General features: G+C 39.5%; 1 protein-coding gene and 1 long non-coding RNA gene across 6 annotated transcripts in view; one reads left to right on the top strand and one right to left on the bottom strand.

Moving 5' to 3' along the window:
• Window positions 1-22,908, bottom strand: part of WDR19 (WD repeat domain 19) — a 93,113-nt gene extending 70,205 nt beyond the window's left edge. For 3 of the 5 annotated variants that reach the window (XR_004437907.1, XR_004437906.1, XM_033214008.1), the window contains exons 1-8: window positions 22,756-22,867; window positions 19,580-19,671; window positions 18,749-18,814; window positions 16,041-16,166; window positions 11,161-11,276; window positions 6,228-6,343; window positions 2,139-2,219; window positions 272-384 (exon numbers count right to left, since the gene is read on the bottom strand). Coding sequence is in view for 3 of the 5 variants with exons in the window: in XM_033214008.1 (XP_033069899.1) it covers window positions 272-384; window positions 2,139-2,219; window positions 6,228-6,343; window positions 11,161-11,276; window positions 16,041-16,166; window positions 18,749-18,814; window positions 19,580-19,671; window positions 22,756-22,761 (716 nt within the window). In the remaining 2 variants the exon portion in view is untranslated. Of the gene's footprint in view, window positions 1-271; window positions 385-2,138; window positions 2,220-6,227; window positions 6,344-11,160; window positions 11,277-16,040; window positions 16,167-18,748; window positions 18,815-19,579; window positions 19,672-22,390; window positions 22,587-22,755 lie in introns of those variants that run through there. The other 2 variants (XM_033214006.1, XM_033214007.1) reach the window with 2 other exon arrangements.
• Window positions 22,909-23,113: 205 nt separating this feature from the next.
• On the top strand, window positions 23,114-23,490 carry LOC117085283. Its single transcript, XR_004437909.1, has 2 exons — window positions 23,114-23,248; window positions 23,380-23,490. It is a non-coding gene; the product is annotated as an uncharacterized LOC117085283 (long non-coding RNA).
• The last annotated feature ends 325 nt before the right edge of the window (window positions 23,491-23,815 follow it).

Here is a 23,815-nt window from a genome sequence, read left to right as displayed (position 1 = left end):
GTAAACAAGGAGATTAGCTATCAGTGGCAACATGGTAAATTAGCAAGTACCTTAAAATTAAGGAATTACAGAATATAATTTATCAAGGGCCTACTTTGTATCAGATAATATGCTAAATAGTTCTGCATACTAAATCACAGACCGTGAATCAGAAAATGTTATGTATAGAATTGAATGTTACAAACAAAAATTGAATACAATTAGTAAGGAAAAACCTATAGATGTCCTTCTGTAATGAGCTTTTTGTACATACCAGTTATAGCAGACATACCAATTATAGCAGACAATGTTGCCAAAGTCCTGCTGAAATTCAAGATCAGCTGGGTTATCTGGTTCATTCAGATTAAAAAGAAACAAAGCTTTCTTGCCAAGCACCACACTTATCTGCCAGAAAAGATTAGGAGATTGTGAAATGAGTTATTTAGTACTTCATGAAAAGACCAATAAGCAAATCCAAAAGCTGAACCTAATTTGTGAAAATAATAAGCCCAATTTAGATGTGCTACGTGCTGTAACTAGCACAATAATATGACTGACTAAAAAATGCATTTACTAATATATAGTCTGGTAAGGGTCCTTGGTTTTACACATCTTCAATATACCCTTTGAAATATACTAAAATTCCTTGTGGAGTAACCATTTAAACTTTCTATACGTTTCATTAGAGTACTGCACAATACAGGATTGTAAATCTGACAGTTCCACTGCAAATGAATTCATATTTTGATTATAAAGACTCTTCCACTCTAAGAGGCTGTTCTGTTTTTGAGCCATTTGGGATTACAGGTCCATACTCCTGTGGATAATCCAGCTTGGCTTTTATATCATCACTGGTTCCATCACCTGCAGGTCAGTGTTGGCTAAACTCGTGTCTCTCTGCTACTCATGCAAGTAAATTCTTCAGTGTAATTCCAGTGGAGGATGTAATTATGTTGGGAGAAAAAATAGTACATTACTTATTTGGGCTTATTATTGATATATTTCCTTGATTATAAGATGCTCTCAACTGTAAGTCACTATCAATTTAATAATAGAGTTTTAAGAAATAAAGAACTGGCCGGGTGCGGTGGCTCAAGCCTGTAATCCCAGCACTTTGGGAGGCCGAGACGGGCGGATCACGAGGTCAGGAGATCGAGACCATCCTGACTAACACGGTGAAACCCCGTCTCTACTAAAAAATACAAAAAACTAGCCGGGCGAGGTGGTGGGCGCCTGTAGTCCCAGCTACTTGGGAGGCTGAGGCAGGAGAATGGCGTAAACCCGGGAGGCGGAGCTTGCAGTGAGCTGAGATCCGGCCACTGCACTCCAGCCTGGGCGACAGAGCGAGACTCCGTCTCAAAAAAAAAAAAAAAAAAGAAATAAAGAACTACTACTTCATTAAATATATTCATATTGATTGTGAAAATCATCTGGATTTCAGAATGTTAAGATGTGGCAGGGAAAATGCATCTAAGTATTAACCAAAAGCTATAACTTTGGCCGGGCGCGGTGGCTCATGCCTGTAATTCCAGCACTTCGGGAGGCAGAGGTGGGCGGATCACCTGAGGTTGGGAGTTTGAGACCAGCCTGACCAACACAGAGAAACCCCATCTCTACTAAAAATACAAAATTAGCTGGGTGTGGTGGCACATCCTTGTAATCCCAGCTATTTGGGAGGCTGAGGCAGGAGAATCGCTCGAACCTAGGAGGTGGAGGTTGCGGTGAGCCAAGATCACATCACTGAACTCCAGCCTGGACAACAAGAGCAAAACTCTGTCTCAAAAAAAAAAAAAAAAAAAAACCACAAATCTACAACTTCAAGAGCTTTGCTAACCACATCTCATAGAGTAAAAATTTTAAAAATAATATACGAATTAATACTTCTGTTCTGCAAGGTACCCCTAATGTTTTGCTACCACAAGAATGAAAAGAGCAATACCAATTGTAACAGAAAGCTGTCCTCATTTGCTATAATGCCAGGCAGTCAGTAGCAACTACAACAACTTTTAGGAACTAAAAGTCCTAGCTCTACCTTGGCTTAAAATATAGTCAATGGACATAATTTATTTATCACTATTTTAGTCATCCAAGAAAAGGAAATTATATATTCCACAAAATTACCCAAATGATTTGCACATGGATTTGATTAGAATTCTTACCATGCTTTCAGCAGCAGAGGTTCGGTCATCTGTCTTCATCAAGGAAAACTGTATGTTACTAGGCTCTGATCTCACTTGTGTCTAAAGGAGTAAAAACATCATCACTATGAAAAACCCAATATTTAAATTCATTCTGAATATTAATAGAACAGGTAACTTGTTTTCATTCCTGACTAATGTTGGACTAAGAACCTGAAAATGCTACTGTCACAAATATCTAGAAATTCTAGATGAAACAGAAAATATATCTTATTAAATAGATAAATAAGCTTGAAAGAAGAAAAGGGAAATTTACAGGGACCATCAGCAAAGATCAAACTAAAACCAGAGTGTGTGCAGAAACTGATGCTGCAGCTATCCAGAGCAGCCAGTTATGGGAGACAATAAGGAAACCCATTTATCTTGGCCTGAGTGTTGAGTCAGACAAAACAAAGTTCATTCCAATAACTTAATTAAAGGATAGGCTCGGTGGCTCATATCTGTAATCCCAGTGCTTTGGGAGGCTGGGGTGGGAGGATAGCTTGAGCCCAGGAGTTTGAGGCTGCAGTGAGCTATGATCATGCCACTGCACTCCAGAGCAAGACCCTGTCTCAAAAAAAAAAAAAAGAAGGAAAAAGGATTTAAATATCTCCATTCCTCCCTTCCTATCCTCACTATAGTCTGAGGTTCAAATTCATATGTTGGGTTGTTTGGGAGCTCCCAAGATGAGAAATTAACATAAAATATGGAAGCATCCAGGCTTATACTACCCCTGCAGTTTCGGAAAAAACCAACCCAGAACCTCTACCAAGGTTTTAAAAAATTTCCACACATAAACCTTGCTAAAGATGAGCTCATAATTCAAAATTACAAAACTCATAAAGAAACAATGTATCAAGAGAAGGAGCTAGCAGATATAAAAATAATAGAATTATCAGAGACAGAAATATAAAATAAATATTTTAAAAATGACTAAAGCTGTAAAAGGACTCATAAATATCAGAAAAGAATTTTTTAAGTTCAGGCAGTTTTTTTTGGGTGCATATGTACTTTTGTATTATAGGAGGTGTATCTGAAGGGTAGAGTCCTAGAAATGGTATTGTTAGATCAAAAAGTAAGTAAAGATGTAGTTTTGTTAGCTATTTCCAAATTTTCCTCCAGACAGGACATACTTATTTTATCTATAGTTTCACCAACAGAATATGTTGTCATATTTTACATAATTTTGCCACCCTGATAGATGAAAACTGGTATTTCAGTGTGGCTTTAATTTGTAGTTATTTAATTATGAGTAAGTTTGAAATTTTTTCATATGTATGAGAGCCATTTTTTATATATTTTTGTGTGAACTGTCTATTCATGTATTTCAAGCAGATTTTTAAAAGAACTACAAAGTACTTTCTAAAAACAAGGAGTCATTAAAATAAAAAAACTCAATGGTATAGACAGATGATTAGACAAATTTGAAGAAAGAATATGTGAACTAATATGAGGAAATCATCCAAAAGGTTGCAGAGTGATAAAAAGTTAGAAACTATGAAAAGGAGAGATTAAGAGACATAAGAAGGTCCAACAGCTATCTAACAGATGCTCCCGAAAAACAGAATAGAAAGGGCAAGAAGTAATATTCAAAGAGATAATGATTATGAATTTTCCTGAATTGACAAAAGATAGCAATCTTCAGATTCAGGAAGCAAGACAAATCCTGAGCAGGATAAATAAAAATAAATCCATACAAGTAACACCATAGTGATCTTCAGAACACCAAAGTTAAAACAATTAAGAAAAAACACCAAACAAGGCAACACTTACAATGCATATTTTGCTTACTACATGACAGCTTAAGTAGGATGTCTAATTTTGGAAGCAGACTTCTTAAGGATTAGAAATGAAAAATAGTTATCTTGTACGTAAGTAACAGCTGAATTGTAGTGACTTCCTGGAATGCTATATGGAAAAAATATTCTAAGGCCATATTTTGATTCAGTGGAGGGAAAAAATCCACTATCTATTGGTGATATCTGATATGGACACAAGAGAGGGGAGTTGTAGCATTTGTACTATACCTAACATTCTATTTCTTAAGGGCATTGAAAATAGGATGATTAAAACAGACACAGGAATCGACTTTCTTCAGCCCTATTTTCTAATAATTCCCAATCAAAACCTGTATCTTCAGTTAGTCCAGGCTTGAACAACACATGAACAAGCTGTAGTAAGTTTCTCCTTGCTGTTCTGCTTGTACTGAATGAGTAAATGTTCTGCACTATCTACTAAAGTAAGTTTTAGCAAGGCACATAGTCAACTAGCTGGACTAAAATTGCAGCTTTCCTGGGAGCAGGTAGATTTGGCCACATGACTAGGTTCTAGTCATATGATATGAAGGGAAATAATAAATGCATCTTCCAGATCAAGTCCTTTACAAATTTCTTACATTCTATTTCTTCTCTTTGTCCTTTCCCTGGAGCTAAAATGCAGATGTGATCCTGGTACACTAGCTTCAATCATGCAGATGAGGGTAAAATACTCTAGAAAATGGCAGAGCAATAAGATGGAAGGAACCTGAGACTCTGTACAATTTAGTGAAGCAGAGGTACGTAGGTGACTTGTCTCTCTGTTACATGAGAAAGAAAGAGAGGAAACCCCCTGCCCCAACCCATACTATCATATTCTTACACCCCCTGAAGTTTTAGGTCTCTCTGTCCCAACAGTTTAGTTTATACCCTGACTGATTCAGATAGCCTTCTATCTTTGAGAGAGTCACAATCAAACTTTCATTAATCTTCTCTATCTCCCAAATGTTGTAGGACAGGTAAGCTGCACCACAAAATGTGACAATTAATCAGCAAGAGCATGTGTGTTTTATATTAGTAATGTCTTCTTAAGAGTGGGGCCCTATGATTGGCAACCTGTAAGGTGGCCCACAATGATCCCCACTTTCTGGTTTTATGCCTGTGTGATCCCCATCCCTGCCCTACTGAGTGTGGGCTATACCTTGTAATTCACTTCTAAAGAACAAAATATCGCAAAAGTGATTCTGTGATTAGGTTATAAAGAGATGCAGCTTCAGTCTTGAATGGCTTCTCTCACTCTCTCGCCAGCTGCTGTGTTGTGAGGCACTCTATGGAGAGATCCATCTGGCAAGGAAGTGAGGGAGGCTTCCAGTGAATAGCTAGAGAGAAACTGAGTCTAACAACCTATAAGGAACTGAACCCTGTCAACATCCACGTGAGTGAGCTTGGAGGCAGATTTTCTCCCTATCGAGCCTTCACATGAAACTGCAGCCCTGTCTGACAACACGATTGCAGCCTTGTAGAGACTTTGAGGCAGAGACACCCAGATAAGCTGCATCTAAATTCCTCATCCACAAAACCATGAAATCGTAAGTGTTGTTTTAAGCTTCTACATTTTGAGGTTAATTTGTTATGCAGCAATAGATTGGCCAATACAGAGCCATATTTCATATTCTTTCTATAGTATATAGCACAGTACCATGTGCCTAGCAGGTATTCAAAGAATATGTTAGTCAATATTACTCTAGCAATAGTAAATCATAAGCAGTAGTCCAAAGTGAACATTTCCCATTGGTTACATTGTGTATCTACTGGCGATACAAATTCCCATAAGGAGGGAGCCTCTGAAAGAGCTAATCAATCTTGAGAAATGTGAACAGTAGAAAAATTTAATCTTAAAATTAAATTTCATTAGCATTAGTTTAGAAGCAATTTATCAGTTAAGGGTATGGGCTTTATAATCAGGCAGATTTGACTCTGAGTTCAAGATCTATCAGTTATTAACATTTGCATTATAAATATACATATATAAAAAAGAGTTACTTCACAAATACACTGACTAGAACTACAGAGCTCATAATCCACGTTAATAACAAAGGGAAATATACAAAGGAGGATATTTGGAGAACATATTCATATCAAAGAAAAATGTTCTGACACATAAATAGAAAGGTTTTTGAAGTTATTGTGTACACACACACATATACATACCTCACATATAGATTTTTAAAAATTGTATAGATTAGTTTGATAGACAAACTATTTATTTGGGGGGAAAGCTTGAATATATCAGACCAAAGAGATGTTACTGTATTACCTGTCTTATTGTGTCACCTTCCTGATTACTGACTGTAATCATTTTATCTTCACCACCTAAAGCAAGCAGATTTTCTGTATTCCAACATCCACAAGTGATTCTCTTAGTATGTTTTCCTGAAAAAGAGATGATTTTTGTACAGACATGTGGATTTCTCAAAGAAAAAAATCTGTGATGCCAATCTGAATATACCAAGAGATTAAACAGACAAGAATTTAGAATTTCATCAAAGCAGTTAGTGTCTAAGCAACCTTATTTAAAATAGTTTATTACCAAGGTATCAATCAAAATAATGGTATATAAAGGCATTACTGTTTTCCAAATTTTTATCTGGATATAAGCATAGGGGCCCTAATGTAAAAAGATATTTTGCTCCTTGACAAGATTTATTTGCTCATCATATAACCAAACCTGCAAAGATAGTGTCTTTTTTTCTTTTTTGAGACAGGTTCTGGCTCTGTCATCCCTAGAGTGCAGTGGTGTGATCTCAGCTCACTGCAACCTCTGCTTCCCCAGTTCAAGTCATCCTCCCAAGTCAGCCTCCCAAGTAGCTGGGACTATAGGCACATGCCACCACACCCAGCTCATTCTTTTTTTTTTTTTTATTTTAAGACGGAGTCTTGCTGTCTTGCCCAGGCTGGAGTACAGTGGTGCGATCTTGGCTCATTGAAACCTTCGCCTCCCAGGTTCAAGCAATTCTTCTGCCTCAGCCTGTCAAGTAGCTGGGACTACAGGTGTGCCACCAAACCTGACTAATTTTTATATTTTCAGTAGGGACACGGTTTCACCATGTTGGCCAAGCTGGTCTTGAACTCCTGACCTCAGGTGATCTGCCTGCCTTGGCCTCCCAAAGTGCTGGGACTACAGGCATGAGCCACCACACTTGGCCATTTTTGTATTTTTTGTAAAGACGTGGTTTCATTTTGTTGCCCAAGTTGGTCTCCAACTCCTGAGCTCAAGCGATCCACCCGTCTTGGCCTCCCAGAGTGCTGGGATTACAGGCGTGAGCCACCATGCCTGGCTCCAAAGTTAATGTCTTAAGAGACGTAAACTCCAAAGCAGTGAAGTTAACTTTACTCATACTCAGCTTCATGGTGTGGTATACCTTTGACGTAAGCAGATTTAATATTCACAGTTTAACTGTTCATATATAACTAAAAGAGGCCAGGCACAGTGGCTCATGCCTATAATCCCAGTGCTTTGGGAAGCTGAGGTGGGAGGATTGTATGAGCCCAGGAGTTCAAGATCAGCCTAGGCAACAGAGTGAGACTTCATCTCTACAAAAATTAAAGAAAAAAAATTAGCCAGGTCTGCTGGCACACGCCTGTAGTCCCAGCTACTCGGGAAGCTGAGGTGGGAGGATCACTTGAGCCTAGGAGATTGAGGCTGCAGTGAGCCGTAATCCCACCACTGCCCTCTGGCCTGGGTGACACAGCAAGACCTTACCTCTCAAAAACACAAAAACAGCAACAGCTAAAAGATATATAATAATATATGATAACACTGATGTACCTGTTAAGAACTGTGTAACTAAGCTAATGAGTAATATCAAATAGCCACTAACTATCATGGTTTTTCATTGAGCTTTCCAGTCAGTGCAAAAATTACATTTTTTTTTTTTGGGGGGAAATCACACACTTGACACGATAGGCATTTCTGAAGGTCTTGGGATAGATAAATCCTCAAGAGTCCCAAAGGTAATTCTACTAATGAGAAGAACAGTTAAGTGTATAGATTCTGGAGCCAGACTGCTTAGCTTTGAGTCTTAGCTCTACTACCTACTAGAAAAATCTTCGGTAAGTTACTTAACCTTTTTTTTTTTTTTTTTGAGATGGAGTCTTGCTGTGTTTCCCAGGCTGGAGTGCAGTGGTATAATCTTCTTAGCTCACTGCAGCTTCTGCCTCCTGGGTTCAAGCAATTCTCCTGCCTCAGCCTCCCAAGTAGCTGGGATTATAGGAGCCCACTACCACAACTGGTTACTTTTTTTGTATTTTTTGTAGAGATGGGGTTTCACCATGTTGGCCAGGCTGGTTTCGAACTCCTGACCTCAAGTGACCCACCTGCCTCGGCCTTCCAAAATGCTGGAATTACAGGGATGAGCCACCATGCCTAGCCAACCTTTCTATTCCTTACTCACTTCATTCATAAATTGGGAATAATAATATGACCTCTCATAGGGTTGAGATTCAATTGCATTAAAGCACTGACCAAAGTGCAAGGCACATATGAAATGAAATGCTATCAAAGTGTCAGCTATTTTAGCTGTTACTGAAAGCAGAGACCACATTCATTTCATTCTTCATACCCTCATAGAATCTAATACAGTACCTATGCAGAAAGCAAGTATTAAATGAAAGGTTAAGTGAGTAGACCCTGAGGCAGGAGTTTGCCTGGTGTGTTAAGAGGCTCAGGAAGGGCCGGGCGCGGTGGCTCAAGCCTGTAATCCCAGCACTTTGGGAGGCCGAGACGGGCGGATCACGAGGTCAGGAGATCGAGACCATCCTGGCTAACACGGTGAAACCCCGTCTCTACTAAAAATACAAAAACTAGCCGGGCGAGATGGCGGGCGCCTGTAGTCCCAGCTACTCAGGAGGCTGAGGCAGGAGAATGGCGTAAACCCGGGAGGCGGAGCTTGCAGTGAGCTGAGATCCGGCCACTGCACTCCAGTCCGGGCAACAGAGCGAGACTCCGCCTCAAAAAAAAAAAAAAAAAAAAAAAAAAAAAAAAAGAGGCTCAGGAAGGACAGTGTGGTTGGAGCAGACAAATGACGAAGGAAGAACATGAGATGAGGTCAGAGGGGTTGCAAAGGCCAGATTATAGAAAATTTGTTCTGGCCATTTTAAGGCCTTTCGCTTTGATTCTGGGTGAGACGGAAACCATTGAAGAGTTCTGAGCAGAGGGCTCATTCTGGCCTCTGGGTTGAGAAGATTCTAGAGTGGGGCAAGAGTTGAAGTGGAGAGGCCAGTAAAGAGGAGACTGCAGAAATTAAGGCAGAAAATGTTTGAGACCACACCATGGTGGCAGCAGTAGAGATGGTGAGACAGGCTGGATTCTGGAGATATTTGGAGGTTGAGTCTATAAGATTTTCTGACAAATTAGATATGGAGAGTACGAGAAAGAAAAGAGTCAAGGGTGGCCCTAAATCTTGGCCTAAAGATTTGGAAGAATGAAATGTCAACAATAGTGGAAGGAAAAGCTGTGAGTCAAGAAGGTTTTGGAGATACTAAATTTGAAGTGTATATTTAGACACCTCATTGAAAATGTTGAGTAAGCAGCTGGAGGTATGAGTCTACAGTGTGGAAAAGATAAAAATTTGGGAGTTTTCAGGATATAGACAGTATTTCGTATCAGGAGACCAGAGCACAAAAGTGAAAGAAATATTCAGAGAAGAAACTGGGGCTACAGAGATTTTGCAGATCATAGATTAAGGGACTTGGGTGTTATAAAGGAACTGGGTCTCCAAAGAAATAGGCATTAGGAAGGGGAAAAGACTGTACAAAGACAAGTAGGAAGATGCCAAAGATATCTTTCTGTACCCAAGAAAGGGAGAAGAAAGTATCTTCTTCCTCCTCCTTCTTATATACCTCAAAGCCCTTTTGCTTTCAGTGCTCAGATATCAAGTTAGTCTTAACACCAATAATAACAGTTAATAGACAAACAAATTTAAAGTTGATATTTGTAACTTAAAAATTTTTAGTTTAACTTTTCAAATAGTTCAATGACATTAATGTTTAGCTGTAGCACCAAAAATTAATGTTAACATTAAAGAGATACATATATGTAAAAATAATTTGAAATGATTATCTTGAATGAAGAGCACTTTCTCAAGTATCTGTGGGTGCCACTATCTCCAGAGTGTAATTCCTTTATTAGCAGTAAGTTATACTTTTCCTGGCCACCTGGATACAATTAAGCCCACTAGGTTCTACCATTCATCACAATGATGTTACAATAATTGACAAGAATAGATGATTCTTCTTGGGTATTCAGAGGGCAGATGCCAAGTGGCCAGAGGTTGGGGGAATCAAAGAGCTGAAACAAGAAGGTCAAATAAGGAACACATAAAAACACCCTCCGGCTGCATATCCTGAGGCAAATGGAATTCATAGTCCACATCTAGATTTAACTAGGATTTGGAGAGGGTGAGGGGTCAGAATTAGAAATCTTGATATATTCTATCCAAGCAGTAAATTTTTTTTTTTTGAGATGAAGTCTCACTCTGTCACCTAGGCTGGAGTGCAGTGGCGTGATCTTGACTCACTCCAATCTCCGCTCTCCAAGTTCAAGTGATTCTCCTGCCTCAGCCTCTTGAGTAGCTGGGACTACAGGTGCCTGCCACTGCACCTGGCTAATTTTTTTGTATTTTTAGTAGAGACGGGGTTTCACCACCTTGGCCAGGCTAGTCTTGAACTCCTGGCCTTGTGATCCACACACCTTGGCCTCCCAAAGTGCTGGGATTACAGGCGTGAGCCACTATGCCCAGACCCAAGCAGTAAATGTTTTAATCTGCCTACTGTGTGGAGTAAAATTACCACATATTATAATGCAACTAAATTAACTAAAATTAACAAAAATAGCACATATTATCAATATGTGTTCATATGCATATGAGCTATTCCTTGTCCAGAGGTAGAGTCTGGGTGAGAAAGGACAAATGGAAGCCATGTTACAAATGGAAGCCATGTTATTAATGTCCTGATGCCAAAGGCACAGCCTGACTTTAACTCAATCTATTCTATGTACCCTGGGAAGTTATCAGTAAGCAGTGAACAGGGATCTTCATGTTTAGCTAAATGTAAGACTTTGGGGGAACATGGGGAGGGGGTTCATACTGCAAAATTTCCCTTGCAAGATCAGGGAAACCCAAGGCAGCAGAATTTATATTTAGGTAAAACATCTCAAATATTTAGCAGTGTTTCCAGCTATCACCTACCAAGGACAGGAATCTTTCGAGATGTCTGACGATTATAAATAAGCAAATTTCCTTTAACAGTTCCGACAGCCAGGAAACTTCCAACTTTTGACCAAAGAAGGAAAGACATTTGATCCCTGTAACATTAAGACATAAATTACTAAACAATTCACGATCATAACCTCTAAACAGTCCTTTAAAAAAGTACTCCATGGATAACTTTAACATCTACTTAGAAGCCAAAGTACAAAATACAACTTAATGCTTCAGAACAAAGACTAAATGCTAAAGACATTTTGGAGATGCTATAGGATGATCTTAGGGTCAGTTAGACTCAAAATACAAAAGTATAATGAATGTAGACTTCAATTCTGTTATGATAAACCTCAAAATTCATGAGATGACCTATGATGAGGTATTTATTAATTTGTCTATTAAAGAGTTTTAGCTCTAAATGTAATTACAAAAATATTAATGGATGGTGAAACCTCATGCTTTAAAAAAAGTGGCATCCAATAACATAATATATTAAATGGTAAAAATCATTGGGAGTTCATAACTTTAAAAAGGATATATCTTTTCTAGCTCCGTAACTATTAAGAGTAGCTCAAAAGCAGGCAGAAAACACTTTTGCCCACCACCAGTTCTGACATGCATTCTAGGATTCACGAGGTTGAAGTGTTATACAGTTCCCTACTAAGGGGATGCAGAACTTCTTGGAGTGTACCTCGTTCCATATATTGAGAAAAGAAATTACAATGGGTCAAGAACAGTGGTTCTCAAGATTTGAAATCAGAACCAGCAGCATCATCTAGGAACTTGTGGGAAATGCCAGTTCTCAGATCCCAGCCCAGACATACTAACCGAGGAATTCTGAAAGTGGCACCCAGCTCCCTGTGTTTTCATAAGCCCTCCAGGGGATTCTGATGCAGCTAAATTTTGAGCACCGCTGACAGACCATGGTATGGTTTTCAGAAAGCAGCACTGCTTCCAAGAATGTTGAGGGCAGTGATAAAAGGACAAAATAGTAAGTTTAAAGAGGTTTCCTCTGGCAAAATTAGGAGAACCTGAGGATTAAACATTACATACTTGTTTAATACAAGTTGAGTTTGTGAAACATCGTAAAATCATGATGTTACTTGGAAGAGAAAAAAATAATTTAAGGTATGTGGAAAAATTAGTTGTAATAATAGAAGCATATAATAAAATGTTTAGTTAAAAAATTAATTTTAGGCCGGGCACGGTGACTTACGCCTGTAATCCCGGCACTTTGGGAGGCCAAGGTGGACGGATCACAAGGTCAGGAGTTCAAGACCAGCCTGGCCAATGTGGTGAAACCTGTCTCTACTAAAAATACAAAAATTAGCTGGGTGTGGTGGCATGCACCTGTAGTTCCAGCTACTAGGTAGGCTTAGGCAGAAGAATCGCTTGAACCCAGGAGGCAGAGGCTGCAGTAAGCCAAGATTGTGCCACTGCACTCTAGCCTGGGCAACAGAGTGAGACTCTGTCTCAAAAAAAAAGAAAAAAAAATTAATTTTAGCAAGTAAGGGAGTAGTAACATACCAGGCTGTTAGGTTCTTCTATTAAGTATCTTTTTTACAAAAGATAAATATGCATTTTAATCTTTTTTTCCTTGTTTTAAGTAGGTGCCATAGCTACAATAATGTGCCTCTCAGATTTCCCTTTGTCTGCAGAAAGTGTAACTGGCCACAAGCCCCAACTGCTAGGCTTTGGAATCCATCACCTCAATGAACTGGGCTGTGCTTTCTCATGGGCTGCTCCCAGACAATGACTGAGTGAGGGAGGGATAACTGCTGGGCCCATTCCCGGGCAGAACTCCTTTGACAGGTAACTTTTGCCCAAAGACTCCCCACAGACCTAGCTGAACTTTCTTAATTAGAACTCTACTACAATTTAATGGGCTGGGCACGGCGGCTCACGCATGTAATCCCAGCACTTTGGGAGGCTGAGGTGGGCAGATCATCCGAAGTCAGGAGTTTGAGACCAGCCTGGCCAGCATGGTGAAACCCCATCTCTACTAAAAATACAAAAATTAGCTGGGTGTGGTCGTGGGCACCTGTAGTCCCAGCTACTTTGCAGGCTGAGGCAGGAGAACTGCTTTGACCCAGGAGGTGGAGGTTGCAATGAGCCGAGATCGTGCCACTGTACTCCAGCCTGGGTGACAGAGGGAGACTCTGATCCAAAACAAAAAAAAAAAACCCAAAAAAACCAAAACTGTGCTACAATTTAAGATGCTTCTTCCCAACCTTACTTCTTTCCCTCTCTCATTTATAAGGGTCAGACATACACTGAGGTCTGACAGCTCTTCCAATCTCTTCTCCTAACCTCTCTAGGTTCCCTCACAGGCATTTCCTGTAAGAAATCTCTTACACATTTAATCCTGTCTTAGAGAGACTCCTTCAAAGAAAATATGAATAAAAATAATTCTGCATGAGCTAAAAATAGTATCAGAGAAAAGAACTGTATAATAAGAACAAGATCTGATCAGCAACAGTGATCATATATAATAAGATAAATATAACATTAGTCTATTCAATAGTTTATCAGCACTGACAGTTACACAACAACCAACTAGAAAGAAAGTGTTAAATAATGTGTTCTAAGAAGATCAAGTAATCAAATGTCCTCAAAAGAAGAGCTAACTGAACAGACTCCATCCCTCTTAGGAGATAAGGCCTGTAGAAAGTCTTGCAAATTACAATATGATACTAAAGCATATGTAAATTTCCAATAATGCCATTGGATCAGGACAACATATAACAATCACATGTATCTCTGGCCAAGCAAAATTTAAAGAATATATCATCCTAGGGAAATGTACAGGTTACAAAAAATTGCAACCTATGTATAAGGCATGGGCTTAAAAGAATTTTACTAACATGACAACTGAAGGTCAATTTAAAAAGACACTGAGTAGGATACCTAGTACTCAGGTCCAAATTGCCTTGGGAGAAGCAACCATGTTCTGTGATCCATCCAAGAATGAATGGGTTGATGAAGCAGATGTTACATACACGGTTTTCTGTGGAAAGAAATGGCTATATCCCAGTCATATAATTAAATGACTACTTCTGTTAGGTCTAGGCAGGAGCAGAGTAAATACTGCTATAATCCTAAAAGAGTATAAAAGCATATATAGCAAAAATAAATGAATTCAGCTCATTGAATTAATGTAATATTTTTAGTTAAGTGGCACCACGGTTAAGTTTTGTGATAATTACATTTGGATAGGTTTTGGGTACTATTTAAGGTGTCTGAAGTGCTCAAAAGACTCACTTCAGATAAATTTTGTAAATGGAACCTAAATTGATTAAAAGCATTTATTTACTAAGGAATAACTGAACCTAGAGGAATCAAGGTGGCCATGTACAACAGGACCTTCTTAAATAAAAATACTTAAGAAAAATTGATATTCAAAGTTTTGTTTAATAACTAGCTAGTATAACAGATTGGCCTTTGAATAGAGAACAAACAATAGTGGGTATGCTTTTGTATATACAAAAGTCCTTTAGACTTTAATTATAAGCATCAACAGTAAAGCAACCTTAATTTTATTTTAATGATAATTACGATAACATCTACCATTTACTTGGGTCTTAATTTTATGCCTTGCCATGACATACATTTAAACACCACAACAATCCTAAGATGAAGTGGAGAAAGACACTCTGGGAAGATAGAGAGCTGAAGGCAGAGATAGACCAGTTAGAAACATCAGGGGATTAATTATGCACTTTTCTCTGAGTGAGAATTTGGCTCAGAACCAGTACTTGAAGTTTATTAAACATTCCCTTGAATGAAAGCACAGAGAGTGTATATAAAATCTTTCTGAAAAGTGATTTAAACCCAAAGTGTAAGAGGACAGAGTAAGAACTGAAGGTTCTTAGACTCAGAAAGACTTGACATTGGTAGACAGTATCTTCTGCAGCTACTTGCCTCAACACTCACTCTGGAGGGTCAATGGGACTGCACTCCCTAGGTTATAGCTGATGCTGCTCTACATGACTGCCTTGCTTCCTCTGGGTTCGGTTATTCCTTAGTAAATAACTTGAAAACTTATAGTCTGGTCTCATAGCATGTATATGATCTCTTCCTCCCCACCTGAGGGGTACATGAAGCCATGAAACATGCTTTACCCACGTCATACAGATGAAGAAACTGAGGCTTGGAGAGAGGTTAAGCAACTTGTCCAAGGTCAAAATGGCAAAGTTTTAGCTGGAAATACAAGTTTTTCTTTTCCATATCGGAAACTGATTTCTATTTTAGCAGATATCTGTCATTTATTCTGTCTGCCCAAGGTGTTTTTCCATTTGGGAACTGCCCTGCCCTTCACCCTTCCTTTCACTTGGTGGGAGTACCAATCCATGGCCCTGCCTACTCCATTCAGAGACCTTTTGAGGAACTGAATGGGCTCTGGTGATGTCAAGGCACATGCTCTTTTTTCTGGCATGGCTTGCTATGAAGAATGATACACACTGATAGCTACCAGTAGTCGTGGGTGAGAATCTGATTTAGAATGAAGTCAATACAGAGAAAAGAGGAGCTGAGAGATGGAGAAAAAGTCTTGATTGCACCTTTATAACTCCTAGATCCAGCCATGCCTATGGTCAAGCCCATCTCTGGATTTTCCCATATATATTTTGTCTCATCTCTGCACTTCTTAGTCTGTTCCACTGAAAGTAACTTTTTAAGAAGCTATTTATATTTCACAGTTATAACAATTTCATTCTAATTGGGTAACAATAATAAAATAATCATTTTCTAAGAAAATAACTCATTGAGGAATCTTTAAAATGAAAGTAGAAAAGAATTGTTAGCACCAAAGCTACAAATATTCATGTTTCTAAGTGAAGCTTTAAAAAATAAAAAAGTTATCTTACCTCATGCCATTATCTAACTGGCTAGTCTTATTTGTGTTGGCATCCCAAAGATAAATGCAGCTAGATTTCTCAGCAATCACTGCTAGGACATCTCCATCTTTATCCCAATCCATGGCAACACAGTTACTTTTTAAAAAGAGAGCAAAATATCACTATACATTTTTTTAAAGTAAAATCACTGTGATTTTTGTCTATAACAAGATTATTCAATCTATTTTGAACAGATAATAAACTCTCTAAAGTGAGAAATACAACTCACTATTCACTGCATGGGTGATATTAACTTCAATTTTTTGCTGTGGTTGAGGGGATGGTAAAATTCAAAATTTTACTTTTAATACCATTTTCATACACTACATTAAATATAATCATACTTAAGTTAGCAGATTTTCTTAAATCCTATAAAGAACCCTGCCTTTTGATAAAACAAACTCATCAAGCACCTTTACAAATGAATCACATCTGGAATTGAGACATAATTTGTATGATCAACTTTTAAAAGATCATTTTAGATTGACAGAGAAGAAAAGAAGGTATTGATAAGAAACAAAGTGGCTGGGCACAGTGGCTCACGCTTGTAATCCCAGCACTTTGGGAGGCTGAGGCAGGCGGATCATCTGAGGTCAGGAGTTCGAGACCAGCCTGACCAACATGGAGAAACCCCATCTCTATTAAAAAATACAAAAATTAGCTGGGCATGGTGGTGCATGCCTGTAATACCAGCTACTTGGGAGGCTGAGGCAGGAGAATCGCTTGAACCCGGGAGGCAGAGGTTGCAGTGGGCCAAGATGGTGCCACTGCACTCCAGCCTGAGCACCATGGTAAGTTCCTATCTCTACCAAAAGAAAGAGAAAAAAAGGGGGGCTGGGCATGGTGGCATGCACATGCTACTCAGCTACTCAGGAGGCTGAAGTGGGAGGATTACTTGAGCCCGGGAGGTCAAGGCTGCAGTGAGCCATGTTTGTGCCACTGCACTCCAGCTTGGGAGATACAGTGAGACCCTGTTTCAAAAAAAGAAAAGCAGCAAAATTATAGCTAAACTGAGTGATTGGGTAGATATAGGATTGTAAAAAAGGGAAAGATTGATTCTAAAGTGGTGAATAAGAAATGTTATTTTCCTTTTTTTTTTTTTTGAGACAAGGTCTGGCTCTGTTGCCCAGGCTGGAGTGCAGTGGTGCGATTATACTTGGCTATAACCTCACACTCCTGGGCTCAAGTGATTATAGTTCATGATAACCTCAAATTCCAGAGCTTAAGTGATCCTCTGCCTCAGTCTCCCAAAATACTGGGATTACAGGTATGAGCCCCTGTGCCTGGTCATTATTTTCATTTTATATCTTGATAGAAAATAAGCAGAGTAATTTGATTAAGGTAACAACATAGTTATAAATAGGAAATGGTCTATTATTCCAATTATTGACAAAATCATCTACTAATTAAAGATTATGTATTTAACAGCATTTTCCTTATCTGGGGATCCTCTGTCAGTCAATTTCCACTATTATGAATACAGCAAAACAATCCAGAAGAAATGAGGCCATCATGTAACAGAAATAGATGTCACAGAGATCACACAATAAAGCTCACACAATTTACTCAAAGACAACTTTTACTGAGCCTTCTTTTATTTCACATATAATTATAGCTTCTTTGACCTGCTTCCAGGAATATAGAAACCAGAAGTTACAATTAAGAGAGTTAACGGAAAATGCCAAAATGATGGCATTAGGTGGGTGGGGCAGGGCAAGAGGTTCCGGAAAGGCTATTAGAGACCGAGAAAAGTAAAATCTGATTTTCAAAAATGGTCAATAAACTACAGAAAGAAACATGAATTTTAAAAGCACAGCACCATAAGTCAGTTTAGGTGAGGGACTCTATACATATTTTTTTTTTTTTTTGAGACAGAGTCTCATTCTGTCACCCAGGCTGAAGTGCAGTAGTGCAATCTTGGCTCACTGCAACCTCCACCTCCCGGGTTCAAGCAATTCTCCTGCCTTAGCCTCCAAAGTAGCTGGGACTACAGGCGCATGCCACTACGCCCAACTACTTTTTTGTATTTTTAGTAGAGGTGGGGTTTCACCGTGTTAGCTAGGATGGTCTTGATTTCCTGACCTCATGATCCACCTGCCTCGGCCTCCCAAAGTGCTGGGATTACAGGCATAAGCCACCGCACAGAGCCTTTATACATCTTAATAACCACTGAGACTATCAGCAGAATGACTAATACAGGTAGTGATCACACTGAATCATTAAAAATGCTTCAATTATGCTTAGTATAATGTAGAATGATTTCCTGAAAATGGATAAAGCCTTTATCCTTTACAAAGTTATGTGGAAAGTAAGTATTTTCCAACAGTTTATTAGAGTGGAAAACTAAAGTAGACATAGGTTTATCTTATCTGCCTATACATACACTAAGACTTGTTTGTAATTTAAAAGAATTCTTTCGTGTGGACTCAGTTCTTTCACATGGTCTGATTTATGATCCTGTCTTAAGGCTTCTCTGTGAGTATATGGGTGTTTATATATAGAAACTCTAATTCATATATCTCTACATATTTCATAACTACTTACGGCTAAAAAAACAAATCCCTTTGCAAACAGAAGAAAAGAAAGATTCTATTTGATTATAATTTTAAGGCAGTATTTTTTTAATGTTTTAGGTAACAAAGCTTGACAGGTTTTTTTAAATCTACTTCTGGACTTACCCAGGTAAGTTAATTTCACTTCTTTTTTGACCATGGCGATCAAAGATTTTCACAATATAGTCAGCTCTGAAAGCAATGAGAACATAAAGATATGATAAACTTTTTTTTTTTTTTTTTTTTTTTTGAGACAGAGTCTCCCTCTGTTGCCCAGGCTGGAGTGCAGTTGTGCGATCTCGGCTCACTGCAACCTCCACCTTCCAGGTTCAAGCAATTCTCCTGCCTCGGCCTGCCAAGTAGCTGGGATTACAGATGCCTGCCACCACACTGGGCTAATTTTTGTATTTTTGTAGAGATGGCATTTCACCGTGTTGGCCAGGCTGGTCTCAAACTCCTGGTCAAGTGATCCGCCTGCCTTGGCCTCCCAAATTGTTGGGATTATAGGCATGAGCCACTGCACCCGGCCTAAATGTTTCTTTTATTTATCTATGTATGTGTATGTGTGTATGTATGTGTGTGTGTGTGTGTGTATATATATATATATATATATAGCTGCCATCCAAGTGATTTCAGTGTTTTCTCCCGATAGTTTAATAATTTGTATATAAAAAGTTATTACCAGGGAAAAGGTTCTATGAACTCTGATGTTAATGGAGATAAATATATTCCTTTTCCTACCATACAACTGTTACACAAAAACTTTTACTGAGGCCAGGTTCACTTGAACCTGGGAGGCGGAGGTTGCAGCAAGCTGAGATCATGCTGCTGCACTCCATCCTGGGCAACAAAGCTAGACTCCGTCTAAAAAACAAAAACAAAAAAAACTTCTACTGAGTAGATGGTATGGCTACATGGGCATACAACCACTGCTTAAAACATTCATTGGTTTCTTACCCTGTTACTGCAAGGTAGTTTCCGGACGTTTTTTGCCAGGCAAACTGTATTGGTGCGCCAAGCCAAGTCTTTTCTAGCAGTGAGAAAATACGCTAAAAAATAAACACAATTTTTAATATTTTCAAAACATACAATCAAGTGTTGATCAGAAAAATATCAAAACATGGTCATGAAAACAATAGGATTCAGGATGGTGAGGATTATTTTAGAGCTTATCTACAAGTTAACAACAAAACAAACAAAACAAAATCAACCAACCAAACATACACAACTACGTGGTAAATTACAGATCTTAAGATATAGGAGAGCTTTTATTATAAAATTTTTTAGCTTTTTAATGCTTCTGAATGTTAATTTTATAAAAATGTGTAATTTTAGTGTTTTATAGATGTTAAAGATTAAAATAAGTGAAGCCTGAATTCAGTTAATTATCTGTGGCACGGATTCCTGGTGATTAAACACAAAAATTGCTATCTTAAACATCATAAAAATACAGAATGTCTTTACTCCTTTCAACATTATTTTCTTCTATTAGTTTCATTGGTTATATTTACATCATCATTAAGTGTTTAACTTGGCTACTGGGTGAATAGTGTTATCAACTGAAAACTCTTTCTTTTCCTTGAAACAATCTAGAAACATGATGTCCAAGATGGAGGCTACAAACCACATGTAGCTATTGAGGACCTGGAATATAAGTAATCCCAACCTAGCTGTGCTGTAAATATAAAACGTATATCAGATTTCAACAACTGAAAAAAGAATATAAACTATCTCATTGTTAATTTTTATATTGATTACACGTTGAAATAACATTTTTTGATATACTAGGTAAGATAAAATATATTATTAAAATAAATCTTACCTGTTTTCTTAAAAAATTTTTAATGGTCAATAAAAATATGAAATTACATTGGCTCAAATTACATTTATATTAGACAGTGTTGATCTAGAACATTTAGGAATATGAGTTTGGGTGAAAAAATTTGGATTTCGATATTAGGTTAAATTATATATTAAACAATGATGCCCATATCTAGGCATATGAAGTTTAGATATTATTACAGGGGACTTAGTCTGTGCAGCAACACAAAACTCTTACAATCCTCAAAATTCCAAACACAGCCTGGCCAACATGGCGAAACCTCGTCTCTACTAAAAATAAAAAAATTAGCTGGGCATAGTGGTGCGCGCCTGTAATCCTAGCTACCTGGGAGGCTGAGGCACGAGAATCCCTTGAACCCAGGAGGCAGAAGTTGAAGTGAGCCGAGATGGCGCCACTGTACTCCAGCCTGGGTGATAGGGCGAGACTCCATCTCAAAATAAATAAATAACCAACCAAACACAAAGCAATGAGGTTTTTTATTTTTTATTTTTTTAGACGGCGTCTTGCTCTGTTGAGGCTCTGGAGTGCAGTGGGGCGATCTTGGCTCACTGCAACCTCCACCTCCTGGGTTCAAACAATTCTGCTGCCTCAGCCTCCCGAATAGCTGGGATTACAAGCACATGCCACCATGCCCGGCTAATTTTTAAAATATTTTTGGTAAAGACGGGGTTTCCCCACGTTGGCCAGGCTGGTGCAGAACTCCTGACCTCAAGTGATCCCCCTGCCTCGGCATTCTAAAGTGCTGGGATTACAGGCGTGAGCCACCACGCCCTGTCCCAACGAGCATTTTACATGCTAAAGAAATTAACCTCTATTGAAAGTAGAAGTGGGCTATGATCATGGGACATAAAAGTTTTGTAGAGCATAAAGAAACTCATGAAGAAAGAATACCTAAAAGCATCTTACTTTTGCAATTTTGTGACCATTTCACCCTGGAACTCCTTCATGCAAGTGACAAGTCCTTAAACTGGAATTTCATTACCTTCTATGGCTGACTTGCCTCTGTGATCTCATATTTATTTTTCTTCAGTGGAGCTCTATAGATGCTCCATATACCGTGCAGAGGAAAAAGTGCTAGTTTCACAACCAAAAAACGAAGATTTAAATTTTGTTGGTCGCTTATTAGCTGTAGGGCTTTAAGTAAGTCGCTTAAATTGCCTTCAGCAAAAAATTCTCAACTGTAAATCATGAATAATATCTTTTCACTACTAATATTTCATAAATTGTAAAGAGCTTTAGAAATAAAAATGGGAGTTATGGTTACTGGTCCGTCAATTCCAATTACCACACTAATAGCCACGAAGAAGCATGAGGACATCTAAAATAATTTTAAAATTGAGCCTTCGGGCCGGGTGCGGTGGCTCACGCCTGTAATCCCAGCACTTTGGGAGCCCGAGGTCGGCGGATCACGAGGTCAGGAGAGTGACACCATTCTGGCTAACACGGTGAAACCCCAACTCTACTAAAAATACAAAAAATTAGCTGGGCGTTGTGGCACGCGCCTGCAGTCCCAGCTACTCGGGAGGCTGAGGCAGGAGAATCACTTGAACCCTGGAGGTGGAGGTTGCAGGGAGCATAGATTGAGCCACTGCACTCCAGCCTGGGCAACAGAGCGAGACTCTATCTCAAAAGAAAAAAAAAAAGAGCCTTCCATTTCTTTGCCAGAGCAGAGCAAGGGGGAGACTGCTCTGATAAATCAGAAAGTGGGGTGGGCAAGAAGCCCAAGCCTAGAAACCGTGCGTGCAGAGGATGAGGCACATGAACGTGAGACCTCAATAATGTACACTCGCTAGCAGGTGATTGAACTGGTCACAGGTAATACAATTTGAGGTTATTCTTTAGGAGTCTTTTCATTCTTTTTAAGGCGCTGGGCAGCTGCGCCAGAGGTGTAGCCCCAAGAAATGAGGTAGCTCGTGATATCGGACCCAGTCAACTTTACTGCGACCCTCCAAACGCGTTTACTCGACCCCTTCTTTCCGCGTGCGAAGCTGGGGTATCTTTAGATTCAGTCCGCTCATTTCCGCCAGGGAGGGGTTCCTACTTTCTGCACTGCTTCTACAGCGTCTGCAGTCCCCAAAACGAGAGGCCTCTCTCTCCGCCCTCTCCTCTCATATTTTCTTTCCTTTCCCTCGTCCGTTCAACTTTGCCCCCTCCCTCTCTGGTCACCTCTCTCCCTCATTTCCAACGAACTCGGAAGGAGGGAGAGGGACAGACATCCTCTTTTGAAAGCGAGCGAGGGTCAGTAGTCGCGTTTTCCCGCCCCCCGCCCGGGGATTTGTGAGTTATTTACCTTCATCTCCAGGCTCGAGCTGCTACGCGAACTATGAAGTACGCAGGCGCACCCGGTCTCCACCAAGCAGGCTACCGCGTTCCCGTTACCCAGGAGACCGCGCGAGCAGCGACCAATCAGCGAGAGCTAACTGAAAGGCGGTGCCTCGCGGGGCCGGGTAAAGTGCACCGCCCTCTGCGAGGGTGGGCGAGAGGCGGAGGATGGAATCACCTGACAGTCGCTAACCCCAGGAAGTTGGGCGTCGCAAGGCCTTGCTGGGCCTCGGCTTCCTGGCTGGCTCTGATTGGATGAGATTTGTCCGGGAGAGACGGGCTCTGCGAGCCCTCAAAGGCGCGTGCGTATATTTTGGACCGCCATAACTAAGATGTCAGTGGTGGCCAAAGGGGGCGCCGGGAAGCTGAAGAAAAAAAGACGCAGAATGTTGGATTAAAGGAGGCAGGATGGGCCAAATACCCCTACACAGTCCACGCAAAGAGGGGTTGGACGAGCTCGGGTATATCTTTTTTTCTTCCAGGATTCTGGGGTATAAGGGATGAGGCGTAAGAGGTACAGTAGTTTGTTTCAAGATAGGGTTGTTGGTGCTTTTTTTTGTTTGTTTCACCAAAATCTTTTTTTTTTTTTCAGTTTCAACAAAATGTGCTAGGTAACGTGGGCAGGAAAAATGAGCTCCAATCATTTTCCTTTATAGTTTGGACCTGGCAGCTTACCCCAAGTATAAAGCCCTGTCGTATAGTATTTGTGCTGCGTTATTTATAGCATGAAAGTGCATTTTTTGCCCAAGCGTCTGAAAGTGTTGAAACAGTCTACCTTTTGCTTTTCTTTTCGACATCAGGTAGGAATCGGCTTAGAGAAAGTTAATCAGTGATTTGAAATAATTAATGATGAATGTTTGCAAATTCCTAAGTAGGGTGCTATGCCTTTGCACTGGGGTTTTCAATTATGTTACAAGACAGGGGTCCGGATCCAGACCCCAAGAGAGGGTTCTTGGATCGCGCGCAGGAAAGCAGGGCGAGTTCTCAGTGCAGAATAAAAGCAAGTTTATTAAGAAAGTAAAGTGGTG

The sequence above is a fragment of the Trachypithecus francoisi genome, unplaced genomic scaffold (assembly GCF_009764315.1).
Source record: "Trachypithecus francoisi isolate TF-2019V2 unplaced genomic scaffold, Tfra_2.0 Lachesis_group1, whole genome shotgun sequence".
NCBI lineage: Eukaryota > Metazoa > Chordata > Mammalia > Primates > Cercopithecidae > Trachypithecus > Trachypithecus francoisi.
Note: the sequence above shows the minus strand (reverse complement) of the source record. Positions and strands in the feature narration are given on the sequence as shown.